Source organism: Saccopteryx bilineata, chromosome 1 (assembly GCF_036850765.1).
Source record: "Saccopteryx bilineata isolate mSacBil1 chromosome 1, mSacBil1_pri_phased_curated, whole genome shotgun sequence".
NCBI classification, from domain to species: Eukaryota; Metazoa; Chordata; class Mammalia; order Chiroptera; family Emballonuridae; genus Saccopteryx; species Saccopteryx bilineata.
The window spans coordinates 15313790-15337800 of record NC_089490.1 but is presented as its reverse complement, the minus strand read 5'-3'; the positions used below and the strand labels follow the sequence as shown (position 1 = coordinate 15337800).

At 47.0% G+C, this 24011-nt stretch overlaps 1 protein-coding gene across 3 annotated transcripts in view; it reads right to left on the bottom strand.

The window, feature by feature from the left end:
- Positions 1–19687, bottom strand: part of CMTR1 (cap methyltransferase 1) — a 50808-nt gene extending 31121 nt beyond the window's left edge. The window contains exons 1-6 of one of the 3 annotated variants that reach the window (XM_066239971.1): positions 19533–19684; positions 18226–18269; positions 17390–17527; positions 4802–4953; positions 2711–2869; positions 133–225 (exon numbers count right to left, since the gene is read on the bottom strand). In XM_066239971.1, coding sequence (XP_066096068.1) covers positions 133–225; positions 2711–2869; positions 4802–4953; positions 17390–17522 — 537 coding nt within the window. In that variant the 5' untranslated portion in view covers positions 17523–17527; positions 18226–18269; positions 19533–19684. Of the gene's footprint in view, positions 1–132; positions 226–2710; positions 2870–4801; positions 4954–17389; positions 17538–18225; positions 18270–19532 lie in introns of those variants that run through there. The other 2 variants (XM_066239888.1, XM_066239805.1) reach the window with 2 other exon arrangements.
- Positions 19688–24011: the final 4324 nt, after the last annotated feature.

Genomic DNA, 24011 nt, shown 5'->3' with positions numbered 1-24011 from the left:
TGGCAGTTTCATTCCTGCCAGGACGGTCAGATTCACACTTTTCACGTGTAAGTACAGACACACACACACCGACTCGAAGAGAAGTCAGAGATAAGTGCCAACAGTTTCAGGGTGCCTTCTCTGAAATCCTACCTTTCCCACAACCATCCAATCGCTCATTTCCTGAGTGTCAGGAATTTCAGTGGTGCATTCTGGGAACCATGACACCTGCTCACAGGCACTGGGCTACAAACAAAAGAGAGGGAAGTAAGTCGGGTAAGACAGACCCTCAGGGCTATGCCCCAACTCATCCTGGCTTCCCCAAAACAATCAAGAGGGCTCGGAAAGAGTGGAAAGCTGAGGCCAAAGGCCATGGTCCGACACGAGACCTGAGAACTACTTTTAAAGTGTGACTTCTGAAGGCCAGGTCCAATTCTGGTTTGAGTCCCTAGAAAATTCTCCAACCTCAAAATGTCTTTCATTTGTTCCAATGTTTTTGATGAGTAGCTACTATGGACTATGTGCTCAGAATGCAGAGTTAAAGAGACACCGTCCTGGGCCCAGGAGGCAGTGGGGACACAGACAAGCACACAGAGGACACGTGTCTGTGATGAGGTCACCACAGCAGAAGACACAGAACAACGAGGCTCACCTCCCGATGCCTTTCAGTGTTACAAAATGAACAGGGTTCCTCACCTGTTCATGCTAAGACAGGGCTGCAACTGGCATCCCTAAAGTACTGCTTCCTCTTAACTCCTCAGTTACTTTCCTTATCAAGCTACAACAGTGGTTTTCATCTTGGCTGGACATTAGGATCATCTGTGGTCCTTTTAAAAGGTACTGATGCCTGGGCCCTACCCTGAGTACTGGTTCAGTTGGTCTGAGGTGAGGACCGGGTGCAGGTACACTTTTAGAAGTCCCCAGGTGACTCTGACGTGCAGGCGGGCTAAGTTCACTGGGCTAGAGAGACATGGATCATGAAACCTAAACAGGCGCTGGCCGGCAGGGCCACCGTACACATCCCCTGCTGAGCCAGTGTGGAGAAGGGACTCACCACTGCAAACTGAAGCAAGAGCTCCAGGTAATATTACATGCTCTGAAAGGCATCAAACGGTATCACAAAGCTAGGTCTCAAGGGCAAGCCAACCACCATCAACAGAGGAAAAGCTGAAAAGAAAAATTACTGAAGCCTTCTGTCAATGACTCTGGCAGTGAATCCTGGCTTCCCTCTTGGTCAAATCCATCACCTGTAAGCATCAACGGTTGTGATTTATCAACTCTTGGGGAAAAAAAGGAAGTCCATATACACTTTGGATACCCCTTTGGAGAAAAAAAGGACACTCAAGCTCCCCATGGACGTCTAAATAAAAGGCTGCCAGGGAAGTGGGCTTTGTCCGAAGCCTCCCGCCTCGCCCTTTCCGCTCCCGGGCCAGTGGCCCTGGGCACTTTCACTGTGGGGGCTCCAGAACCACCCAGACTCATTTACCTTGAAGTGGTCACCACCTCATAGCTAAGCCAAACTCTTAACCAAAAGGTAGGGCATCTTTTGTAAGAGAAAAACTGAATTATAGATAGTAATTCAGGCAGCTTTTCCTCAAAAAGGGATTTCAACAGCCTGTCTCCATGAATAGAGGAGATTTGATGGGCAAATTTCCTATTTCAAGTTTAGCAGAGGTAGTTCCGATTCTGCCCCACTCAGGGGATCGGGACTCTTGTTCTCACACAAATGAGGACACAGGGAGCACCCAGCATGTCTGAGGGACAGACCTACATCTAGCACCAGTTACACACACTGTCCCACACTGCCTCGCCTGCCGGTCTGCTGGCCCCATCTCCTCACAACGACAAGGCGACAAAGCAGGACCAGCCCGGACCCGTTAGCTCCTGGCTTGTCGGCTTCTTACCCTGAAGCCTGATTAGACTCATCATGCACGGGGTCATGAGAGTCTTCTCCCGCACTGCAACATCAGAGAGACAAACAGAGTATCTATTTTCCGGAGCTGAGAGACACATATGAAGCTGAATTATAGCAACTATGCAGAAGACCAGACATTTGTTTTCTATTTTCTCTAGTTTCAACTCCATAATGGTAATATTTCATCACTATTTTTAAGGATTTTTATTATACCTACTTCAAATCCTTTGTGGAATAAGACAGGCCATAAATAAGTGAATAAAAATAAAATCTCAACATTATCTGTGCCATGAAAAGAAGTTAAGAGTCTCCTTTGGGATTCAGAATCAAAACAAACTGGTACCCAAGCAGGTAAGCAGACTAAATGGCATGGACAAACACCTGTTTAGAAAGGATGTCACAAAGCTGTGGAGTGGCAAGGACATTAGAGAGCACCTAATCCCGTCACTCACACAATGGGTCCTCATTCGGCGCTTGAACCCATTCAGCAGAGGGAACTCGGTGCCGTGTGAGGTGCCTTAGTCGCTAGTGGAAAGCTGTATCTATTTAAGATCTTTGTGGAGGCAAACTGCCTTCCAGCATCTTCTACCCACTGGATCTTAGAGAGTCCCATACGAAGCAACAGGAAACACATCCACATCCTATCATTCCCTCCCCCTTCCCCAGTCTTGTTTCCATTCTGGACATCCCCAAACCTTCCATCTAAGAAACTAGTTCAGGCCCCTCTAACCACCTGCTCACACCGCCTCTAGAGACTTCTAGTTCGTTAATGACGATTAAAGGCACTTTCCGCCGCCTCCTCCCCACACCAGTTACCTCTGCCTCATCTCGCCAGTCCACATTCAACTCCTGGTCAAAGCCCTGCAAGGTCAGCCCCAAGCCTCTTCGGCCTTTCTGATTAGAGGCCTCCACGATGTCCTTCCGGCCCTGGCTGTATTTACCCAATCCTTCACCTTCCTTGAAGCCCATCTTGGCCTGAAAGAAAGCAATAATGGAGCATTTATATAAACAAACAGATAAAATGGAGCATTTATACAAATAGACATTTATTTGCCCCTATCATATGCCAGACATTGTGCTAAACCCTAAAAATATAGAAAAATGAGAACTAAAGTTTTCCCTCTGGCCTCATAAAAAAGGAAGCGTAAGACACAGCTGCCGTTTAGCTGTGGGCCCGGCGGCTGTCTACTCTGGAAGTGAAGGTCTAGGACAGCCAGAAGTTGGATAAATGAGAAGGGACCTCACAGCTGTAATTAAAAGTACCAACAGTACCTAATGAATGTCACTGGACATTTGCACAGCCACCCTTCCAGCTAATGTGTCTGATTAAGTGAGAAGTAGACCTATAGCAGTGTTGATAAGAGAACATAATTTAAAATGGAACCACTTCGAGCGGCTACTTCTGCCTTACCCTCAGCCAGTCAAACAGCCATACTTGGCAAGGACAATGAGGGTCTCCAGGAGCCCAAATCAAGAGAGTAACCAAAAACTCACCTCACGTAAAACTGAGGTATGGGAGGTACTATCAGATCGTAGACAGAATCATTTTCTTAAATGTCACAGTTGTCTATAAGCTCATTCTGAACCCTAGAGTCACTGGGTCCACTGACACACCACAGATATCAAGAGACCTGCATTCCAAACCCTATAGATCCTTGTCTAATAAAAGAACTTGGATCCTAAGAAGATCTGATTCCCCCTAGAGGGTCTGTATTCCATCTGGAAGGGACACTGTCTGCTCAAGAGCTGGATCGAATCCCTACAATAGCAACAAATCTTTCCCCAGGTCACAGGTGAGTCACAAACCTCCCCATCTTCTACTTCTCCAAAGTTTACGGCACTCAAACTAGAATCCAGACTGTGACTTCAGAAGTGGCAACTTTCATTCTTAAACGGCTCCAACAGAAAATGGAGGAGTTGACTATAACACCCCAGAAGCCTGGCGAAGGCAAGCTCAGGTTTCTCTGGTCTTTACATACACACTCAAGTTTGGTGTGGAAAGTAAGCAGGTCTCCCTATGCACCTTCCTTCCTGGGTGCATCAGTGGGGGATGGGAGCTGGGAAGGAGAATGGGGTCTTCGTTTGGAAGCGATACTTAATTAAGACTGCACTACTCCCATTTACTTTAGGCCCCTGGGAGTGAGCAGGATTTTAGTCATTTATTGTAAGATCATTCACTAGAGCAAAAATTCACAGCATGAAAAAAAAAAAATTCACAGCATGAAGCCCCTTTACCCACTGACACACATCCACGTGGTAGAAAAGTATGTTCACACATGCTCCTAATAAGAATTCTTTAATCAGCCTGACCAGGCGGTGGCACAGAGCATCGGACTGGGATACGGAGGACCCAGTTTCGAGACCCCAGGTTCGAGACCCCGAGGTCACCAGCTTGAGTGTGGGCTCATCTGGTTTGAGCAAGGATCACCAGCTTGGACCCAAGGTCGCTGGCTTGAGCAAAAGGTCACTCAGTCTGCTGTAGCCCCACGGTCAAGGCACATAGGAGAAAGCAACCAATGAACAACTAAGGTGTCGCAACGAAAAACTGATGATTGATGCTTTTCATCTCTCTCTATTCCTATCTGTCTGTCCCTGTCTATCCTTCTCTCTGACTCTCTGTCAAAAAAAAACACACAAAAAAACAAAAACTCATTATTCAGAAGACCTAAGAGTGATCCAGCTCTGGACGGGACAAGGGAAGCAGGCCTGAGGAGCCATTTTCCCGTGGATGATTCCAATGTGATCAATACCTCTACCGAGCAGAGGGCCACACTCTTACTAAATTGCAGTAGCTGAAAAGCAAAGAAAAAACTCACGCCCTAGCATTTCTTCTTTTCCCACCAATACAAATCCCCTCCTCTCATTTTGCTGGTGAAGCTTAGAAACCCAACCCAAGTGCCAACATACCATAAGCTTCTGGGAGACGCTGTTGTACATGGAGTAGCGAGAGGAAGTTCCCTCCACGAGCGAGTCTGCTTTGAACGCATCCTCGAAAGAGCCCGAGCTACGCTGCTTCCCCTCAGGCTCACTGTCAGACCCGCTGAGGCTTATGGCAGGTACTGGACAAGAAAAAAGGAAAACATTTCAGTGAGTTTATGGCACAAAATAGCCTCTGGAAGTCCAATTTTATTTATTCAACTGGTGTTTAGTACAAGCATTGCACACATAAAGCTCATTAAATGACCGAGGTTCAAATGCGTTCTCTGCCTCCTAATGTGTAATCTTGGGCAAGTCACTAAAAGTTCCTAATGGTACTTGACATACAATGGGGACTCAAAGATATCAGTTTTCCTTTCCCACCCTTCAGTTCCCTCCCCCACAAACTAGGATGGCAATACCTCCTCACAGGGTTGTCTGAATATGAAATGAAATCATGTACATATTTAAAGGACACTCCTAAATAGAAAATGTATTTACTGAAGATGTAATTGTCAGACTAACAGCTTCTGTTTAATCTCCTAGTTTCCTTTGTTTTCACAGTCCTTCACACCTACAGGCAAAAGGGTGGGTATAAAACACAGCCCTAAGAGAAGAGCTTTCTCACAGGCGCAACACAGGGCTAAAAGCAAGGGAGAAGGGATGGGGGAGGGGAGCAAAGGGAAGGAATGAAAAGGAGAAGGGAGAAGAGGAAAGAGAGGAAGGACCAGGAAGAGGGAGTGTACCAACATTAGCATCATAGGGGTGCCAGATGGAGAAAAGAGAAAGCAAGAAATTGAAAACCTATTTGAAAAAATAATGACTGAAAACTTCCCTACCTTGGTGAAGGAAATAGGCATACAAGTCCAGAAAGCACTGAGTCCCAAACAAGGTGAACCCAAAGAGGTGCACACCAAAACAGATCATAATTCAAATGCAAAAGGTGAAAGACAAGGAGAGTCTTAAAAGCAGCAAGAGAAAAGCAGTTACCTACAACACAACTAAGACTGTCAGCTAATTTCTCAACAGAAAATCTGCAGGCCAGAAAGGGTTGGCAAAAAATATTCAAAGCAGGCCTGACCTGTGGTGGCGCAGTGGGATAAAGCATCAACCTGGAACACTGAGGTTGCTGGTTCGAAACCTTGGGCTTGCCTGGTCAAGGCACATATGGGAGTTGATGCTTCCTGCTCCTCCCCCTTCTCTCTCTCTCTCTCTATCCCCTCTCTCTAAAAATCAATAAATAAAATATTAAAACAAAAAAAACAACCCCCCCCAAAAAAAGAAAAAGAAATATTCAAAGCAATGAAAAGCAAGGACCTACAACTAAGATTACTCTACCCAGCTACGCTACCATTTAAAATCGAAGGACAAAAAGCTTCCCAGACAAGAAAAAACTAAAGGAGTTCATCACCATCAAACCAGTATTAGGTGAAATGTTAAAAGGTCTTCTTTAAAAAGAAAATGAGGCCCTGGCTGGTTGGCTCAGCAGTAGAGCGTTGGCTCGGCGTGTGGAAGTCCCGGGTTAAATTCTGGGCCAGGGCACACAGGAGAAGCACCCATCTGCTTCTCTACCCTTCCCGGGACCTCTCCTTTCTCTCTATCTCTCTCTTCTCCTCCCACAGCCAAGGCTCCACTGGAGCAAAGTTGGCCCAGGTGCTGAGGACGGCTCCATGGCCTCCGCCTCAGGTGCTAGAATGGCTCTGGTTGCAACAGAGCAACAGCCCGGATGGGCAGAGCATCGCCCCCTGGTGGGCATGCCAGGTGGGTCCTGGTCGGGTGCATGCAGTAGTCTGTCTGTCTGTCTGCTTCTAACTTTGGGAAAATGCCAAAAAACAAAAAAGGAAAAGAGTTTAAAATATGAATAAAAGGCAATAAATACTGTACATATCTAACCATAACTAAATCTTAAAAATAAGTAAATAAATAAATGAACAAGCAGAACAGAAACAGACTCGTAGTTACAGAGAACATGTTGCTGGGTGCCAGATGAGAGGGAATTGGGGGGAAGGGTGAAAACCGTGAGGAGATTTAGAAGTACTCATTGGTAGTTACATTATAGTCACGGGGATATGAACTACAGCATAGGGAATACAGTCAGTAATAGTCTAACTATGTGTGGTGGTGGACAGGTGTGAGATTTATTGGGATGATCCCTTAGTAAGTTACATAATGTCTAATCTCTGGGTTATAGACTTCAAACTAATACAATAATGTCAACTATAATTAATTAATAAAAATAATTGCCCTAGCTGGATAGCTCCGTTTGTTAGAGCATCTTCCCGAAGCACAGAGGTTGCTGGTTTGATACTGGTCAGGGCACATACAAGAACAGATCAATGTTTGTCTTTCCCTTTCTCTCTGGCTAAAATCAATAAATAAATGTTTTTTAATTTTTAAAAAAAGGCCTTGGACAGTTGGTTCAGTGGATAGAGGGTTGGCCTGGCGTGCGGACATCCTGGGTTTGATTCCCAGTCAGGGCACACAGGAGAAGCAACCATCTGCTTCTCTTCTCCTCCCTCTCCCCCTCTTCTCTCTCTTCCCCTCTCGCAGCCAGTAGTTCAGCTGTTTCAAGTTTTGGCCCTAGGTGCTGGGGACAGCTCAGCTGGTTTGAGTGTCAGTCTCAGGCTCTGAGGATAGCTCTGTTGATTTGAGCATTGGCCCCAGATGGGAGTTACTCGGTGGATCCTGGTCAGAGTGCATGTGGGAGTATGCCTCTCTAGCTCCCCTCCTCTTACTTAAAAAAGAAATAAAAAAATAAAAAATAATAAAAATGATTTTAAAATGATGTTTTTTTTTCAATTTTTGAGTACTGTTCCTTGAAATAGCTATTAGTTGTAAGGTTATAAATGCTTATTATTTAGACTTAAACACTTAATAAATTGAACTGTTAGGTATTTCTTTCAGCCTAGGGGCAAGGGGAAAAAAAGGGTGGCCTAAGGGGCCTAGACCCAAGAAAATTCTGGAACCTCTGCTCTGTGTTGGAGAGATCATCCAGACACACAGTCAAATGAACACAAGAAGTGCGAGAACATACGCATAAGCATGGCATCCTAACTCCTGTGCCCTGAACCACCCCTTCCCCGAGGAGAACACAAATCTGCTCAGTGCCAAGATCGGGGAAGGACACCGCCCCTGCCCCCGGGCCTGATTCCCGATCCCCCCATCAGCACAGCACTCACCACACTGCCGAGAGCCCATCATCTGGACAAGGTCACTCCTAAAGATCTGAGACTGTGTGTCACAGTCAACTTTCTATCTCCCACACCTGGACTGAGGCTTTCTATGTACTTAACAGAAAAGAATTAAGTGCTGACTGTCGTGAATTTAAGGAGCTCTCATCCAGCTGCCATCCTTGCTAAGCACCTACTGAGTGCACAGCTCCTAAGGCAGTTCCTCCTACATCACTTGGTAAAGTTCTGCAAGTATAAGTAGTGCAAGACGCCTCGCCCTCAGAAGCGTAAGAACACGTTATGACATTTGTTCCAATCCACGGAGTATGCTAGCTGGGAGGGAACCCTAACATATATGACGTGCTCCACTCTGGGCTGCAGGTGATAACGATGTCAGTGTAGGCTCATCCACGGTAACAAACGCCCCTCTGGTGAGGGATGTTGATGACGGGAGGCTGTGCCTGTGTAGGGCAGGGGGCGCAGGAGATACCTTTGTGCTGTCCTTTCAAGTTTGCTGGGAACCTTAACCTGCTCTAAAAAACAAATGAAGTCGTTTTTTTTTTTGTTTTGTTTTGTTTTTGCATTTTTCTGAAGCTGGAAACAGGGAGAGACAGTCAGACAGACTCCCGCATGTGCCCGACCGGGATCCACCCGGCACGCCCACCAGGGGCGACGCTCTGCCCACCAGGGGGCGATGCTCTGCCCATCCTGGGCGTCGCCATGTTGCGACCCTCCTGGGTGTCGCCATGTTGCGACCAGAGCCACTCTAGCGCCTGGGGCAGAGGCCACAGAGCCATCCCCAGCGCCCGGGCCATCTTTGCTCCAATGGAGCCTTGGCTGCAGGAGGGGAAGAGAGAGACAGAGAGGAAGGCGCGGCGGAGGGGTGGAGAAGCAAATGGGCGCTTCTCCCATGTGCCCTGGCCGGGAATCGAACCCAGGTCCTCCGCACGCTAGGCCGACGCTCTACCGCTGAGCCAACCGGCCAGGGCTGAAGTCGTTTTTTAAAACACCAACAAAATGTTTAAGCTGCATCTCTCATATACAATCTCACATGTCACACTTGGGTCATTAATCCAAGTCACTGAGATGGTACAGAGGATTTTTTGTTTGGAGGGGGCTTTCCTTCCCACTATAAAATGAATTTTTCAGTTTATGTCTGAAAAATAAACTGGTCAATAAATTAAAAACAAAAGAAAAGGATGAACTATATCTACATCCTTTGCAATTTTTTAAAAAATTATTTTTATTTATTTATTCATTTTAGAGGAGAGAGAGAGAGGAGCAGAAAGCATCAACTCCCATATGTGCCTTGACCAGGCAAGCCCAGGGTTTTGAACCGGTGACCTCAGTGTTCCAGGTCAACGCTTTATCCACTGCGCCACCTCAGGTCAGGCTATATCTACATCCTAAAGAGAACTGGGTTCTTTTTTTTTTTTTGTACTTTCCTGAAGCTGGAAACGGGGAGAGACAGTCAGACAGACTCCCGCATGCGCCTGACCGGGATCCACCTGGCACGCCCACCAGGGGCAAAGCTCTGCCCACCAGGGGGCGATGCTCTGCCCCTCCGGGGCGTCGCTCTGCCGCAACCAGAGCCACTCTAGCGCCTGGGGCAGAGGCCAAGGAGCCATCCCCAGCGCCCGGGCCATCTTTGCTCTGATGGAGCCTTGGCTGCGGGAGGGGAAGAGAGAGACAGAGAGGAAGGAGGAGGTGGGGGTAGAGAAGCAAATGGGCGCTTCTCCTATGTGCCCTGGCCAGGAATCGAACCCGGGTCCCCCACACGCCAGGCCGACGCTCTACCGCTGAGCCAACCGGCCAGGACCGAGAACTGGGTTCTACTTAACTGTATTACTTGGCAGCCCCCCACCACCCCAGGAGGCTGAAATATGGAATTTGTCAGATCTGTCAGTCTAAAATACTGGTATTAATAGATCAGACTAAAAGTCTGGTTCAGGACCTGTTCTGTGAAAGGTTCATGCTACATACAATGTGGTACTATCCAAGAGAAACAATCCTACCCTATGAGAGCTTAAAAATCTAATAGCTAAGATAAACATACATTTTTAAAAGATAGAACATCTTCCAAAGAAAGAAAGGCAGGTGAACATATGTGAAAAAATCAGAATAAACTTAAAACCAAAATCCTGGCTCCTAAGGGGTTAGCAAGGAGGAATTTGTTTGAGAATGTCTGCGTACGAGAGGCACCAAATTGGCCCCTTCCCCTTAAGGCAGCTAGCCGATTCCCTTAATAAGGAGCCAAGCTCTCTACATAGACCAATGCAACACACAACGGAGTGCCAGAGTGCCACTCAGTAGGAGACCCAGAACGCTAACAACGAGTAACCATGGAAACTGAGAAGTGAAGTGGTATTTATTTTGTTTTGCACTTTTCTGCTTTTCTCTGGGAGAAACAGGAGTATACTAGTTTGAAAATTAAGGTAGAAAAAAAGAAAGCTAGGCCATGGCTGGTTAGCTCAGTTGGTTAAGAGCGTCATCCTGAAATAACAAAGCTGTGGGTTCAATCTCCCATCAGGGCACACAGGGGAAGCAACCGAAGGATGCACAACTGAATGAACAACAAATGCTTCCCTTCCCTCTCCCCCACTTCCTCTCTGTCTTTCTGAAATCAATTTAAAAAAAAGAAATTAAGCCCTGGCTGGATAGCTCGGTTGGTTGGAGCATCATCCTGGAGCGTGGAGGTAGTCGGTTCAATTCCCCGGTCAGGGCACGTACAGGAGCAGCTGACTATTCCTGTCTCTGTCATTCCCTGCCTCTCTCAGAAAGTAAAATAAAGCTATAGAGAAATAGAGTGCCACTTGAAGCCCTGGGAAAAGTGTGGCTCTTTCCAGAGAGATCTTCAGAGGATAGCAGATCTGAGGGAAAAGACTTCCCGGATGGCTGTAGACCAGGGGTCTCAAACTCGCGGCCCGCCGAACAATTTTGTGCGGCCCGCAGACGAATCCACGAAGTTCAAAATATTTTGGATAAAATTAAGTAAGCCCGTGGATTAGTCTGCGGGCCGCACAAAATTGTTCGGCGGGCCGCAAGTTTGAGACCCCTGCTGTAGACTAAGCATGGGCCTTTCATCTATTGTCTCCCACAGGTAGAAAGAGACTCTACACCAGTGCCCACGTGCTAAAGAACCACCCTCCCAAAGGTGCAGATCCTCTACACCAGGGGTCGGGAAGCCAGATGTGGCTCTTTTGATGGCTGCATCTGGCTCGCAGACAAATCTTTAATAAAAAAATAATAATAACATTAAAAATATAAAACGTTCTCATGTATTACAATCCATTCATTTCCTACCGCTCATGTTCATGGTTGTGGGTGGCTGGAGCCAATCACAGCTGTCCTCCGGGACAACACCAAATTTTTATTGGATAATGCCTAACGTACACAGGTCGTTGTATGTCTCTCACGAAATTACATTTTAAAATATGTGGCGTTCATGGCTCTCTCAGCCAAAAAGATTCCTGACCCCTGCTCTACACTCAGCACTTCCAGGCCTTCCACTGTATTGCCTATGGCAGAAAGAGGTGGGGCCAGGAATGTGGGCTGCTTCCTGCTCAGGCCTAAAGCTTCCTTCAGGGCAGCCCAGAGATCCAGGGTCCTGACTAACCAGAAGCTATAATGTTAAATCAGTTATTATTCCAGCCTGACTGGTGGTTGTGCAGCGGACAGAGTGTTGACCTGGGATGCTGAGGTCCCAGGTTCGAAACCCCAAGGTTACCACTTGAGTGTGGGCTCATCTGGCTTGAGCAAGGGGTCACTGGCTTGGCTGGAGCCCTCTGATCAAGATGCACAGGAGAAGCAATTGTGAACAACTAAAGTGACGCAACTACAAGTTGATGCTTCTCATCTCTCTCCCTTTCCATCTCTCTCTCTCTGGTAAATAAAAAGAAAATCCGTTATTACTCCTTTCACCAGCTATCTGGCTACTCATAGGTCAATCTATGGAAGGGGTAGGAAAACCTGGTATCCTCAAAAGAGCATGCGCTCTTGGTCCAGCTCTAGGGAGTTGCCTGGATGTCAAGTTTGCTTGAAGACCCATTAATGGGCACCCATTAATAGTGTGAACCTCATTCCTGAGCATGCAGGGTCCCTGCCACCCGCAGATCGCAGAGAGACTTGTTTCCTTTTCCTTCGTAACATTTTTGGACTAAAATAAGAGAAAGAACCAAATTTGGGTGGAAGACTCATTAGGCAAAGCAATGATGACTCTGGTGCAAAATCCCACCACCAGGCTCTAGAACAAAGCTCTCTCTGGCCCACTGCTCTTCCCTAGGCGTCACCTAATGTCCAGGCTCTGAGTGTGAGGTTGATGGGTGCTAAACAGTATCCTACTAGACATTTCTCTGTGAGATCAAGAAGGGGGGATGGATAAACAGACCAACTTTATTTCTCTTTTATTTCAGGTGGTATTGGAAACCAATTCTTGGCCTAACATGATTTAAGACAAAGTTCCCCAGATTGGTCCTCAGGACCGCAGACGATCACAGCCACTGCTCATCCCTACCCCTGGGCCTTCGGGGCCTCTCTTTTCAGATGAACAGGAGACCATTGTCAGGGCTGCAGCAGAAACCAAAGAGGAGGTTGTTCCAAGACTGAGAAAAATTCAGCAAACACTGAACAGACACTCTTGTAATGAGGGTATAAATTAACAGGAGTAATAAGGTCAGTCTATTAAAATCATTAGTTTCATTAAGAACTTGCCAAAGCTGGGTGGCATTCCCATTTACCTCCTCAGGAGCTCCCCCTCTAAAACCTACCAGAGAGCCCAAAACATTATTTAGAGTTTTCATTTAAGATTTCTTCTCTACCTAATAGAGGTCATTACTTTTAAGTCATTTTTAAAAAGTAAAGTTCACTTTATAGAAGAATCAGAGGTTTCTCAGCTAATGGCAAAATTTTTCACATGGCAATAGAACAACAGTACGACAAACATGTGAAGATCAGAAATGGCAGTGATGGCCCTAGCCAGTTGTCTCAGTGGATGGAGCACCAGCCCAGTGTATAGATGGCCCAGGTTCAATCCCTGGTCAGGACACACAGGAGAAATGACCATCTGCTTTTTTTTTTTTTTTTTTCTTTTCATTTTTTCGAAGCTGGAAACGGGGAGGCAGTCAGACAGACTCCCGCATGCGCCCAACCGGGATCCACCCAGCATGCCCATCTAGGGCGTTTCTCTGTTGCATCCAGAGCCATTCTAGCGCCTGAGGCAGAGGCCATGGAGCCATCCTCAGCACCTGGGCCAACTTTGCTCCAATGGAGCCTTGGCTGCGGGAGGGGAAGAGAGAGGCAGAGAGGAAGGAGAAGGGGAGGGGTGGAGAAGCAGATGGGCGCTTCTCCTGTGTGCCCTGGCCGAGAATCAAACCCGGGACTCCTGCACGCCAGGCCGACACTCTATCACTGAGCCAACCGGCCAGGGCGACCATCTGCTTCTCTACCACTCCTTCTCTCCCTCTTCCCCTCCTGTAGTGAGTGACTCAAGTGGTTTGAGCGTAGCTGCGGGCTCTGAGGATAGCTTGGTTGGTCAGAGCACATCAGCCTCAGGCACTAAAAATAGCTCAGTTGATTCAAGCATCAGCCCCAGACAGGGGTTGCCAGGTGAATCCCAGGCAGGGTGCAGGGGGGAATCTGTCTTACTATATCTCCCTGCCTCTTAAATAAAAAAAAAAGAAATGACAGTGACAACACACAAAGAGAGGCAGATCCAACCACTAGTGGCCAAGGTGAGCAGCACCAAGATACAGAAGAATAAACTATGGATTTAATAACATCCCATCCTGCCTAACAATTGCTGTGGAATACACTCATTCTTGTTTGTAAGTGAACCTGACTCGAAGGAGCCAATGAGCAAAAACTAGCCCTCATTCCTGTTTAAAGACTCAATTTCCCCTTCATGACAAATGGTAACTCGTTAAGAGTAATTTAAACAGATAGCAATAAAGGAAGTTTTTGATTAAGGTCATGAATCTAGACTGGCAGGAAAGCAATGGTGTTTCAGGGAAAATAGCCTATTTGGGGAAGAATTAGACCCGGTAGAGAGAAAGGCACTTGTAGTGTGGTGCTAGGGAAGAACCCTGGCAGCTTCCAAGGCAAGCCCTGTGGGAGGGCCAGAAGCCCCGGCTGTGGGCACAGCTAAGGAGAAAAGGAAATCACCTTACTGCCTACATCACAGTTTCCCTGTGCAAAATGACCAAAAGGAACAAAATGACCTCCATCTGGCTCTCTTTGCTTCAAAGGTTGTTATTTAATAGTAAGTTTCCAACAGTTTATTTAGGCCTGAAAATGGCTTCAAAGTCCTCTTAAAAGACTCAAAGAAAAAAATCACACGATATTACAGTGGTCATCAGAATAACACCCTTTTCTTCTTTACTCTGGTCAGATGTCAGTCTCTGACCTGGCAATACAGCTACCTGTCAATAATTTAAAATAAACTGACTGAACTAGATCTACTGATGAGTCCTCCCACTGATCTAGCAGAAGCAGAACCAGACCGACAGACACAGTAACTACTATTTTTTCTCTAATTGTACTCCCTAGAGTATTTTTCTTTTCTTTTTTGTGAGAGAAAGAGAGAGAGAGAAGCAAGAAGGGTGAGAGATGAGAAGCATCAACTCATAGTTGCAGCACTTTAGTTGTTCATTGATTGCTTTCTCATATGTGCCTTGACCAGGGGCGAGGGGGGGGGGGGGCTCAGCGACCTTTGGTCTCAAGCCAGCAACCATAGGATTGTGTCTATGATCCCACATTCCAACTGGCAACCCCGAGCTCAAGCCTCAGGGTTTTGAACCTGGGTCCTCTGAGTCCCAGGCCAACACTAAAGAGCATTTTTCAATCACCCATTTAAACAGTACGTCCAGGTAGAAGTGGTTGGAACCAAAGGAAACACCCACTTTAATGCTATGACTTGAATGAGTAAGTAGTTTCTGGCGAGCTGGTAAACTACCAGGGCACACAGGCCTTAGAGGAGCCAATACAGAACAGAAATGATATAAATGCTCGTAAATACTTAATGAAATGATCTTCTGTAGACTGGATGAGAGAGACAAAATGAAAGAGGTGAAGCAGTTTAAGCTTCTTGGAAAAGATACTACTGTTGCCTTCTATCAATTCTATTCAGTAAATATTTATTGAGCATTTAACTCCATGCCTGGCATAGGTTTGGGGGCTGGGGGAGGCACAGGGAGCCACCTTGCTGATGAAGACACTGGACACCAGCCCTCGGTTTTTGTGTCAATACGGAGCTGCCCCCTCCTAAAATAAACTGTCCCAGGAAAACCTAGGGAGATTGGCTTGCCTCACCTCCTGCCTCCTTTTCTGCAAATAAAAGGGACCAAATGGCCTATTGCCAGAAGCATACAAAGTACTGGCCACCTCTGATTCCATTCTGCACACACAACAGCTACAGCCAATTCTAAGTCATGCGGTGCTACTTCCAGAAAAGGTTAAAGCGATTTGGTACAATCAAAGAGAGTCTGGGAGGGGGAAGGAGGTAATTAATCTCAATTCAAAATCACATTTTTAAAAGCTTGAAATTTAAATCAGACTGGTTCCCTTGAAAGATCCTTAACCATATACACTTATCTTCCTCTACCTGGAAGTTATCCTCTCCTCGCTTCAAAAAGACGTTACTTGAGAGCAAATGTTCCCCGAGATCCTCTCGGAACTAGATACCGCCACCACCTGAGTGTCATTTATTCCCAGACACTCTCTCCTTTTTCTCTTATAGGCCTCTCTCTCCTAATACCCCAGAGCCCTACCTACTCAAGGAGACCCTCTACCTTCACCACCAAGCTGCTCAAATCCCAGGCAAGAACTAAAACTCCCTTTCCTCAATAGTCACTAGAACAAATGCACCCAACATGATTCTTACCTTTCCACTTAGTAACCCCAGTTACACATAGCCTTTCTCACCCATCCTGGCAACATTAAAGGCACACGTATCTCCACACACAAGTTTATAAGGGAGTCTCTTATCCAGCCAGGACCACAGCCACACCAAGTGCTTTGCTGGCTATACCACCTGGTCCAGCGCCCGCTCTCTGGACCAGCTCTCCGCACAGCTGATGAGTGGCTGCACTTCCCCTGCACATCTCGCTTCAGTCAGCCTACCACTTATGAATAAACTGTCTTTTCTACCATCTCAAAGGATGCTTCACACCCTTACAGTTACCAATCTGTTACCAAATTTCATTCCAATTTACAAGTGATCCGACAGACGATCCAAAATGCGAGACAGCTATTTAAATAGTGTCTCCCAAAAGGTCATGTCATCTAGCACCCAGAAATGTGACATTTGGAAATAGGGTCTTTGCAGATGTAATAAAATTAAATGAGGTCATAGTAATATTAGGGAGGGCCATAATTCAATGACTGATGTCCTTATGAGAAGAGGGAAATATGAACACAGACACCCACAGAGGCAGAGACTAGTTATGCTGCTATAAGCCAAGGAACAGCAAGGACTGCCAGCAACCACCAGAAGCTACAAGAGGCAAGAAAGCATTCTTCCCAAGAGCCTTAGGAGGGAGTACAGCCCTGCTGACACCTTGAGTTCAAGGCCTCCAGAACTGTGAAGAATAAATTTCTATTGTTTTAAGTCACCCGGTTTGTAAATTGTTACAGCAGTCATAGGAAATTAATACAACTAGTAAGTCAAGGTAGATACAAATGGAGCTACTTCCAGTTGATTGGTATTTGAGGCAAGCTCATAGACACTTAATTTCTCACAGAAAGCATCTGTGGAAACTGTGTGTCCATAACCCTAAAAGACCGGCAAAGCAAAATGCTACTTTCAACCACATCAACGAAATCCTTTGAGCTTAAACAGTGAATACAGGCATTTTCCAATTCATTTGGGTATTTCTGATCACAACTGCTGAGGGACTTAAGAGAACAGTGCAAAAACCTAAGGGGAATTAGGTCAGATCACTTGCAGCAAAGAGCCCCGGGATCATTAACAACTATTAAGAGTACAGAACACTCAATGCTCACCGCTACAGGCATACCTCGTTTTACTGAGTTATTTACAGATTGAAGGCAAGACCCTCCACCAGCAAAACGATTGCGCCTCACTTTGCTGCAGTGGTCTGGAACCAATCGCACAGCATCTCCAAGGCATGCCTGTACTTCCACCTGGTTTGTGGCAGCAAAACAGTGCCACCTACTGAAGAACCAGAAAAAAAAATCTAATGCCCTTATGTAAGAAGTCCAATCTCTACTTAAAACAAGTCCCCCACTCCTATCAGGAGAATGGCAGAAGGGAAAAGAGTCTACAGCCAACATATCTCTGCAGAATTTGCCTAAGTTTCCCTCAAGCAGCAGTGGACTGCATTCTGCCCAGTGCAGGCTCCAGGGGTTCAAATAACCAGGTGACCAGTGGCCTCAGCCACACAGGCAAGCGTACCTTTTGCTGCATGATTGACAGAGGAGGGAGGTTCATCGTCGGATGTAGAGCTGAGGTTCAGGGCAAGCTCTGCAACTCTTTTCTTCTGTTTCTTGATCGGGGCAGTGCATTCTGGATCATTTCTCCTCTTCATTGTTACTGCAACCATAAATCCAGACAATCAGCTGCTCGAGGCAGAGTCACCAGGCTCAGAGCAGGGATTCTAAAGTGTAAGTCATAAATGGGATGGGATTTGGCAACTCCACACAGCTTGCAGTGCCAGTACTTGAATAGCCTCTTCCTCAGAGGTCCAGTACGGATGCTAGCCAAGCTCTGGTTTTCAAAAATAGCTGTTAGTTTCACTGGAAAATGTGGTACTCAGACTCAGAGACCTCCGGGCCATTGGTGTCAGATACCAAAAAGTCACAGATCACAGTCACTCCACGTGCCACAGAGGGAAAAGCCTTGAGAATTTGTTATTCTATACTTTTGATGCAACACTGACCATGCACAACAGCAATGTACATTGGACACTTTTTATGAAACTTAATGAATATTAACCAGTATTTCCAAGGTGAAGGGACTGTCCTAGAATGATTGTTCCATCACTATTATTTTACCAGGACAATTAACGCATTACATAATATAATACAAATACTGTTTTTTGGTTGTTCTTTATTTACTTCAGGATGTTTGAAAACATGAAAAAATTGGGGAACTTTTTCACCAGCGTAGGAATGGAAGCAGTGGTTGACTTAGGACTGAGGAAATAAAAAGTGGGGAAGTGAATGGAACTAGAAGTAGCCACAGGATAGGATTCAAGTACAAAGGCAGTAATTTTAAGAACTGGAACCCACCTCCACAAAAAAGGAATGAAAACAGGCAGGCACCATGCCACCATCTTCCATGCCCATGGGTTGTACATGAGGGGTAAGCATGAGGGAAAAAAAAATGAGATGGAACAAAGATTATGAAGACTCTGAAATCTTAAGAAATGATCGAGTTAAAGAGCAAGCAAGAGCAGTAGTGAATAATACAGTGTGGTTTACATACAACTGACTGGTTGTAAGAGAACTCAGAATACGGACTCAAAACATAGGAGCAAACAGGTGGGTGACCAGCTGGGCTGCAATCCTTGGGGAAGGGGAGATGTGCAGGGCCCAAGAACAGGCCTACAGTATGGGTCACAGCAGCACGAGAACAATACAAGCCAAAGACACCACTGATCCCATCAACCTCACAAAACCCTGAATCACGTGTCTCACTTATCTCCAGCTCAAAGATGAGCGCGTCAACGCAATGCATAATCTCTTCCTCCCTAAGGAGGCAGGCTCTAACAAGGCACAGGCAGGGCCTAACCTGGGGCCATAGGAAAAACGGAAGACACTGAACAAACTGAAAGCAAGACCCAGCTGAGTCACCTTTCATTTTAAACCCATCTCAATTCCATCCCTCCCACCCCATCCCCCCCAAATGGTTCATAACAAAAGCAAAAAGGCCCCTCTGGTTCTTAAGAGACTCTGGGGGAGACTGGAAGCAGGGGAAACTCAATGTGGACTGCCTCGGAGTGGGCTCAAGAAAAGGAGAGGAAATAGTTGTGTGCAAGGCTGGAGATGCCGACGCGCCTCTACACACCACCTTCGATTCGAGCCTTCCAAATCATCTAATCCAACCCTCTCATTTTTCCACTGGAAAAAACTGAGGCCCGAGAAGGTAAGGCCGCACTGCTAACTGGTGCCCAGCTCAAGTAACCTGCACGGGCCCGAATATGTTCTGGAAGGGGCCTTCTAAGCAGGTAGAAGGCCTGGTTCTACCTGCGGCTTCCCCAGGGAAAGGCTTCCTAACCCCCTCTCCGGGGTCCTCTCCCCGGGCCTCGGTTTCGCGCTGCCGCCCTTATGCATCCAGGTTAGAGATGGCGAGCTCGCATCTGCCCAGACCAGTCTTTTCATTTGAGGATAACGGGGATGTGTGAATGTGCGCACAGAGACGAAGTCAGCGGCCGCTCTGGCTCCCGGGAGCAGGGAAAGGAGGAGGGAAGAGAGAAGGGCCGAGGAGGCGTGAGGGTCAAGACCGTGCGCGGTTGGGGGGCCGAGGCGCCGGTGGAGGGGAGGATGCTGAGCCCGCCCGCCCGCTCGCTCCCCCCGGGCCGCGCGTCGGCACTCACACTGAGGGGAGAGGGCAAGCTGCCAGGGAGCGGAGAGGGGGGCGGTCAGGCCACCGCTGCCGCCGCCGCCACCGGGCCCGGCCCTGCTGCTGCCAGAGCCGCCAGCTCCTCCCTCACTTTCGTTTCCCAAGCCAGCCTGGGTGCGCCGAACGCGCCGTCGCGCTCAGCCCCGCCCTACGGGTAGCGCAGCTTGATGACGTCACGAGGCAGCCGCTCCCTCCGCCCGGCTGGGACCTGGCCTGGGAGAAGACCTCTAGGTTTCTGGCCCTCCCCACCCCCTACACGGGGGGTCCAGGGCGCCTGCGCGGAGAAACCCGCCGGGAAAGAATACAAAAGCAAAAATAACCGAGTATCTATCGTCCCTTCCGGCTCTGGGGACAAAAAAATAATAAAATAAAATATTAAAAGGGCCCGGCGCCGTCACATCACCTCATCTCAATCTCATGATACTCATTTTACGGATTAAGAACAAATTTAAAGAGGTCGGGTTAAACTGGTCGAGGGCAGATGCCAGTCATGTTCCCTGATGTATCCCCAACATCCAGAATACACTACATCCTCAACAGATGTTGAACGAAGGTCGGGAAGAGGGAAGGAATGCCGCCTTTGGCAACTTACCATATGGACACAGATGGCTCACCATCCCAAACCACTCTTCCAATTTTCAGGCCAATATGGCCAAAAGTCTGTGGAACATCCTCAAGTCACTTCACACCCAAAATGAGAATCTGACCTTATGTTCTCCCACCACCATTCATTCTGTTGGTCCAAACAGACACCTAAGGAGTCTCCATCTTTCTCTGTTTCCAGAGCCGCTGATATCCACTTCATCGAGTTTACCTCCTAAAATCTATCCGTTCTCCCACCCGACTGCCACTACCTTCTCTCACTAAGACTACTCCAATAACCTCCAGTTCGTGCCATCTCTAGTCACAGTCCTTCTAGTGCATTCTCCATAAAACCAAAGTGATTTCTGAAAATATTTATTCCAATTCCTGTCTGTAGGTCAAATAAGTTTGCAAATATGATGTTTATGTTTGCTCACTCACAGTTTGCATTGAATGTGGGAGACAGGCTGTAAGCTGGCAAGGTCCTCATAGCCTAAGGCTTAGTTTTAAGACTAAGCCTTTCCCACCCTTTTAATACTAAGATCTTTTCAAGATCCTTCTAATACTAAGATCTTCTCAAAACTAAGCTTTTCCCCACACCCTTGACTGTTACATGATGTGGGGTGGTGCACTCTTATGAGGAATCCCATTTATGCCTCAGATAAGTGACTTTGTATCAGAGACTTCCTTATTTGTATATTGGCTTAAAGGCTTTAATTTCTATACCATAAAATAAGACGGGCACTCTCGCTCAGATCCTGCCATCAGCATTGCAGAGGAGAGGCAATCAAGATGGCGGAGTGCTAAGGGAGAAGCCAGTTTGTGCAGAGAGAAGGAATGGGGAACTGTTGGGCAGATAAAATGTATTATGCTCACTTTGTTAAAGAGGCCGTTGCCCAGGTGATATTAATGTGTGTTGAGAATCGTTGTAGCCTGAGGCTTGGTTTTGGGATTAAGCCTTTCCCACCCTTTTTGCTGTGGGGCGGTATAATCCAATCATGCCTCAGAGAAGTGACTTTGTATTAGAGACTTCCCTATTTTGTATATTGGATTAGAGGTTGTGAAGCTACAGTATAAAGTGGGGGCGGAACGGGAGTTTGTGCTCTTGGTTCCTGAGATGATTAGCATGAGAGAGCAGAGGAGAGCAGAGAAATGCCACGTGGAGTAGGCCAGGAGAAGCAGCCAAGATGGCAAAGTGCTGAGAGAGAAGCCAGTTTGGGCAGAGTTTGTATCTGGGATAAGGAAGGAGATGGGGAACTGAGGAGAATAAGGCTGGTGAGCTAGAAACCTTTGATTCTAGGAAACTCGGATAAGTCAGTGGCTTTGTGAGCACTGAATGTGATTGGGTTTTGGAGCCCAGTGTGTGTTTTTACTTGCCCGCCGGGTGCAAGCTAGAATTAAAGACTATGGCCCATCAGTTTGTGGCTCCATTGTTTCTTTACCGACTGTCCGAATCCAATGTGGACCTGCATGTGAATGGCCACGATGGCGGCTTCTGGCCTTATAGGAACAGAGGTGAGTAAGGCTGGTGGGACCTTTGATTCTAGGAGACTCGGATGAGTCAGTGGCTTTGGGAGCCCTGAATGGAAAGGGAAGTGTTTTCCCACTGTGCATTTCTCACCTGCCGGGTGTGAGCTAGGATTAAAGGTAATGGCCCACCAGTTCTTGGCTCCATTGTTTCATTACCGTCTGTCTGAATCTAATGCAAACCTGCATGGGCCAGGCAGCTCTGATGGTGGCCGTGGCTACTGACTTGACACTGTCACAATCTGTCATTGATTAAAACCCATCAATGCTTGCCACTTCTCTTAGGATGAAGATGTTATGGTCCTTAAAATGACTACAAAACCCTGTAATCTTCCTGACCTGTGTTGGCGCAGTGGATAAAGCGTCGACCTGGAAATGCTGAGGTCGCCGGTTCAAAACCCTGGGCTTGCCTGGTCAAGGCACATATGGGAGTTGATGCTTCCAGCTCCTCCCCCCTTCTCTCTCTCTGTCTCTCCTCTCTGTCTCTCCCTCTCCTCTCTAAAATGAGAAGAAGAAAAAAAAAAAAAGCACCTCTTACCTAAGAGTGTGCCTTAAAAAAAAATAAAAAAATAAACCCTGTAATCTGACCCCTTCTACCTACCTTGGTTTCTCTCAGTTTCCAAACCAAGCTGTGTCCATGACGGGTTCATTCCACTGCCTGGATCACACTTCCCCACTCTTTGCTCAGCTAATGTCTACTTATCAAGTTAGTGTTCTTACATCTTGAAATCTTTCCTGTCCTCACAAGTCTGGGCTGGGAGTCTCACCCCTTCAGCATGCTATCTTCTTGCTATCAAAGCACTTACCACAGTACTATACTGTGTAATGACCTGCTGACTCATCTGCCTGCCCCATTCAGTTGTAAACTGGGTACAGGAAAACTTATGTCTGTGTCTGTTTAAAATCTTCTGGCTGCCTGACCTGTGGTGGCGCAATGGATAAAGCATCGACCTGGAACGCTGAGGTCGCCGGTTCAAAACCCTGGGCTTGCCTGGTCAAGGCACATAGGGGAGTTGATGCTTCCTGCTCCTCTCTCCCCCTTCTCTCTCTCTCTCACTCTCTCTCCTCTCTAAAAAATTAATAAAAAAAAAAGAAAAAATTGAAAGAAAAAAAAAAAAAAGCCTGACCAGGCGGTGGCGCAGTGGATAGAGCGTTGGACTGGGATGCAGAGGACCCAGGTTCGAGACCCCGAGGTCGCCAGCTTGAGCTCAGGCTCATCCAGTTTGAGCAAAAGCTCACCAGCTTGAACCCAAGGTCACTGGCTCGAGCAAGGGGTTACTAGGTCTGCTGAAGGCCCACGGTCAAGGCACATATGAGAAAGCAATCAATGAACAACTATGATGTCGCAACGAAAAACTGATGCTTCTCATATCTCTCCATTCCTGTCTATCCCTATCTATCCCTCTCTCTGACTCTCTCTCTGTCTCTAAAAAAATAAAAAATAAAAAATAAATAAAAAATAAAAAAATCTTCTGGCTGTAGTAGGTGCTCAATAGACATTTACTGAATCTGTGGAAGTATGGAATATAAATGAAGATTAAGTGATATACCCTAGGTCACAGAGCTAGAAAATAGCAAGTTAGCATTTAAACCCCAGGTCTCTTTGGTTCTAAAGCTGAGTGTTTTTCCATCTCACCAGGGATTCTTTACGTGTTGTGCCTTGGATACCTTTAGTAATTGTATAAAACTTAGAGGTCCTTTTTTTTTTTTTTTTTTTTACAGAGACAGAGAGAGTCAGAGAGAGGGATAGATAGGGACAGACAGACAGGAACAGAGATGAGAAACATCAATCATTAGTTTTTCATTGCAACACCTTAGTTGTTCATTGATTGCTTTCTCATATGTACCTTGACTGTGGGGCTACAGCAGACCGAGTAACCCCTTGCCCGAGCCAGCGACCTTGGGTCCAAGCTGGTGAGCTTTGCTCAAACCAGATGAGCCTACTCTCAAGCTGGCGACCTCGGGGTCTCGAACCTGGGTCCTCCGCATCCCAGTCTGACGCTCTATCCACTGCGCAACCACCTGGTCAGGCTAGAGGTCCATTTATTTATTTATTTATTTATTGTATTTTTCTGAAGTTGGAAACAGGGAGGCAGTCAGACTCCCACATGTGCCCGACCGGGATCCACCCGGCATGCCCACCAGGGGGCAATGCTCTGCCCATCTGAGGCGTCGCTCTGTTGCGACCAGAGCCATTCTAGCACCTGAGGCAGAGGCCATGGAGCCATCCCCAGCGCCCGGGCCAACTTTGCTCCAATGGAGCCTCGGCTGCAGGAGGGGAAGAGAGAGACAGAGAGGAAGGAGACGGGGAGGGGTGGAGAAGCAGATGGGTGCTTCTCCTGTG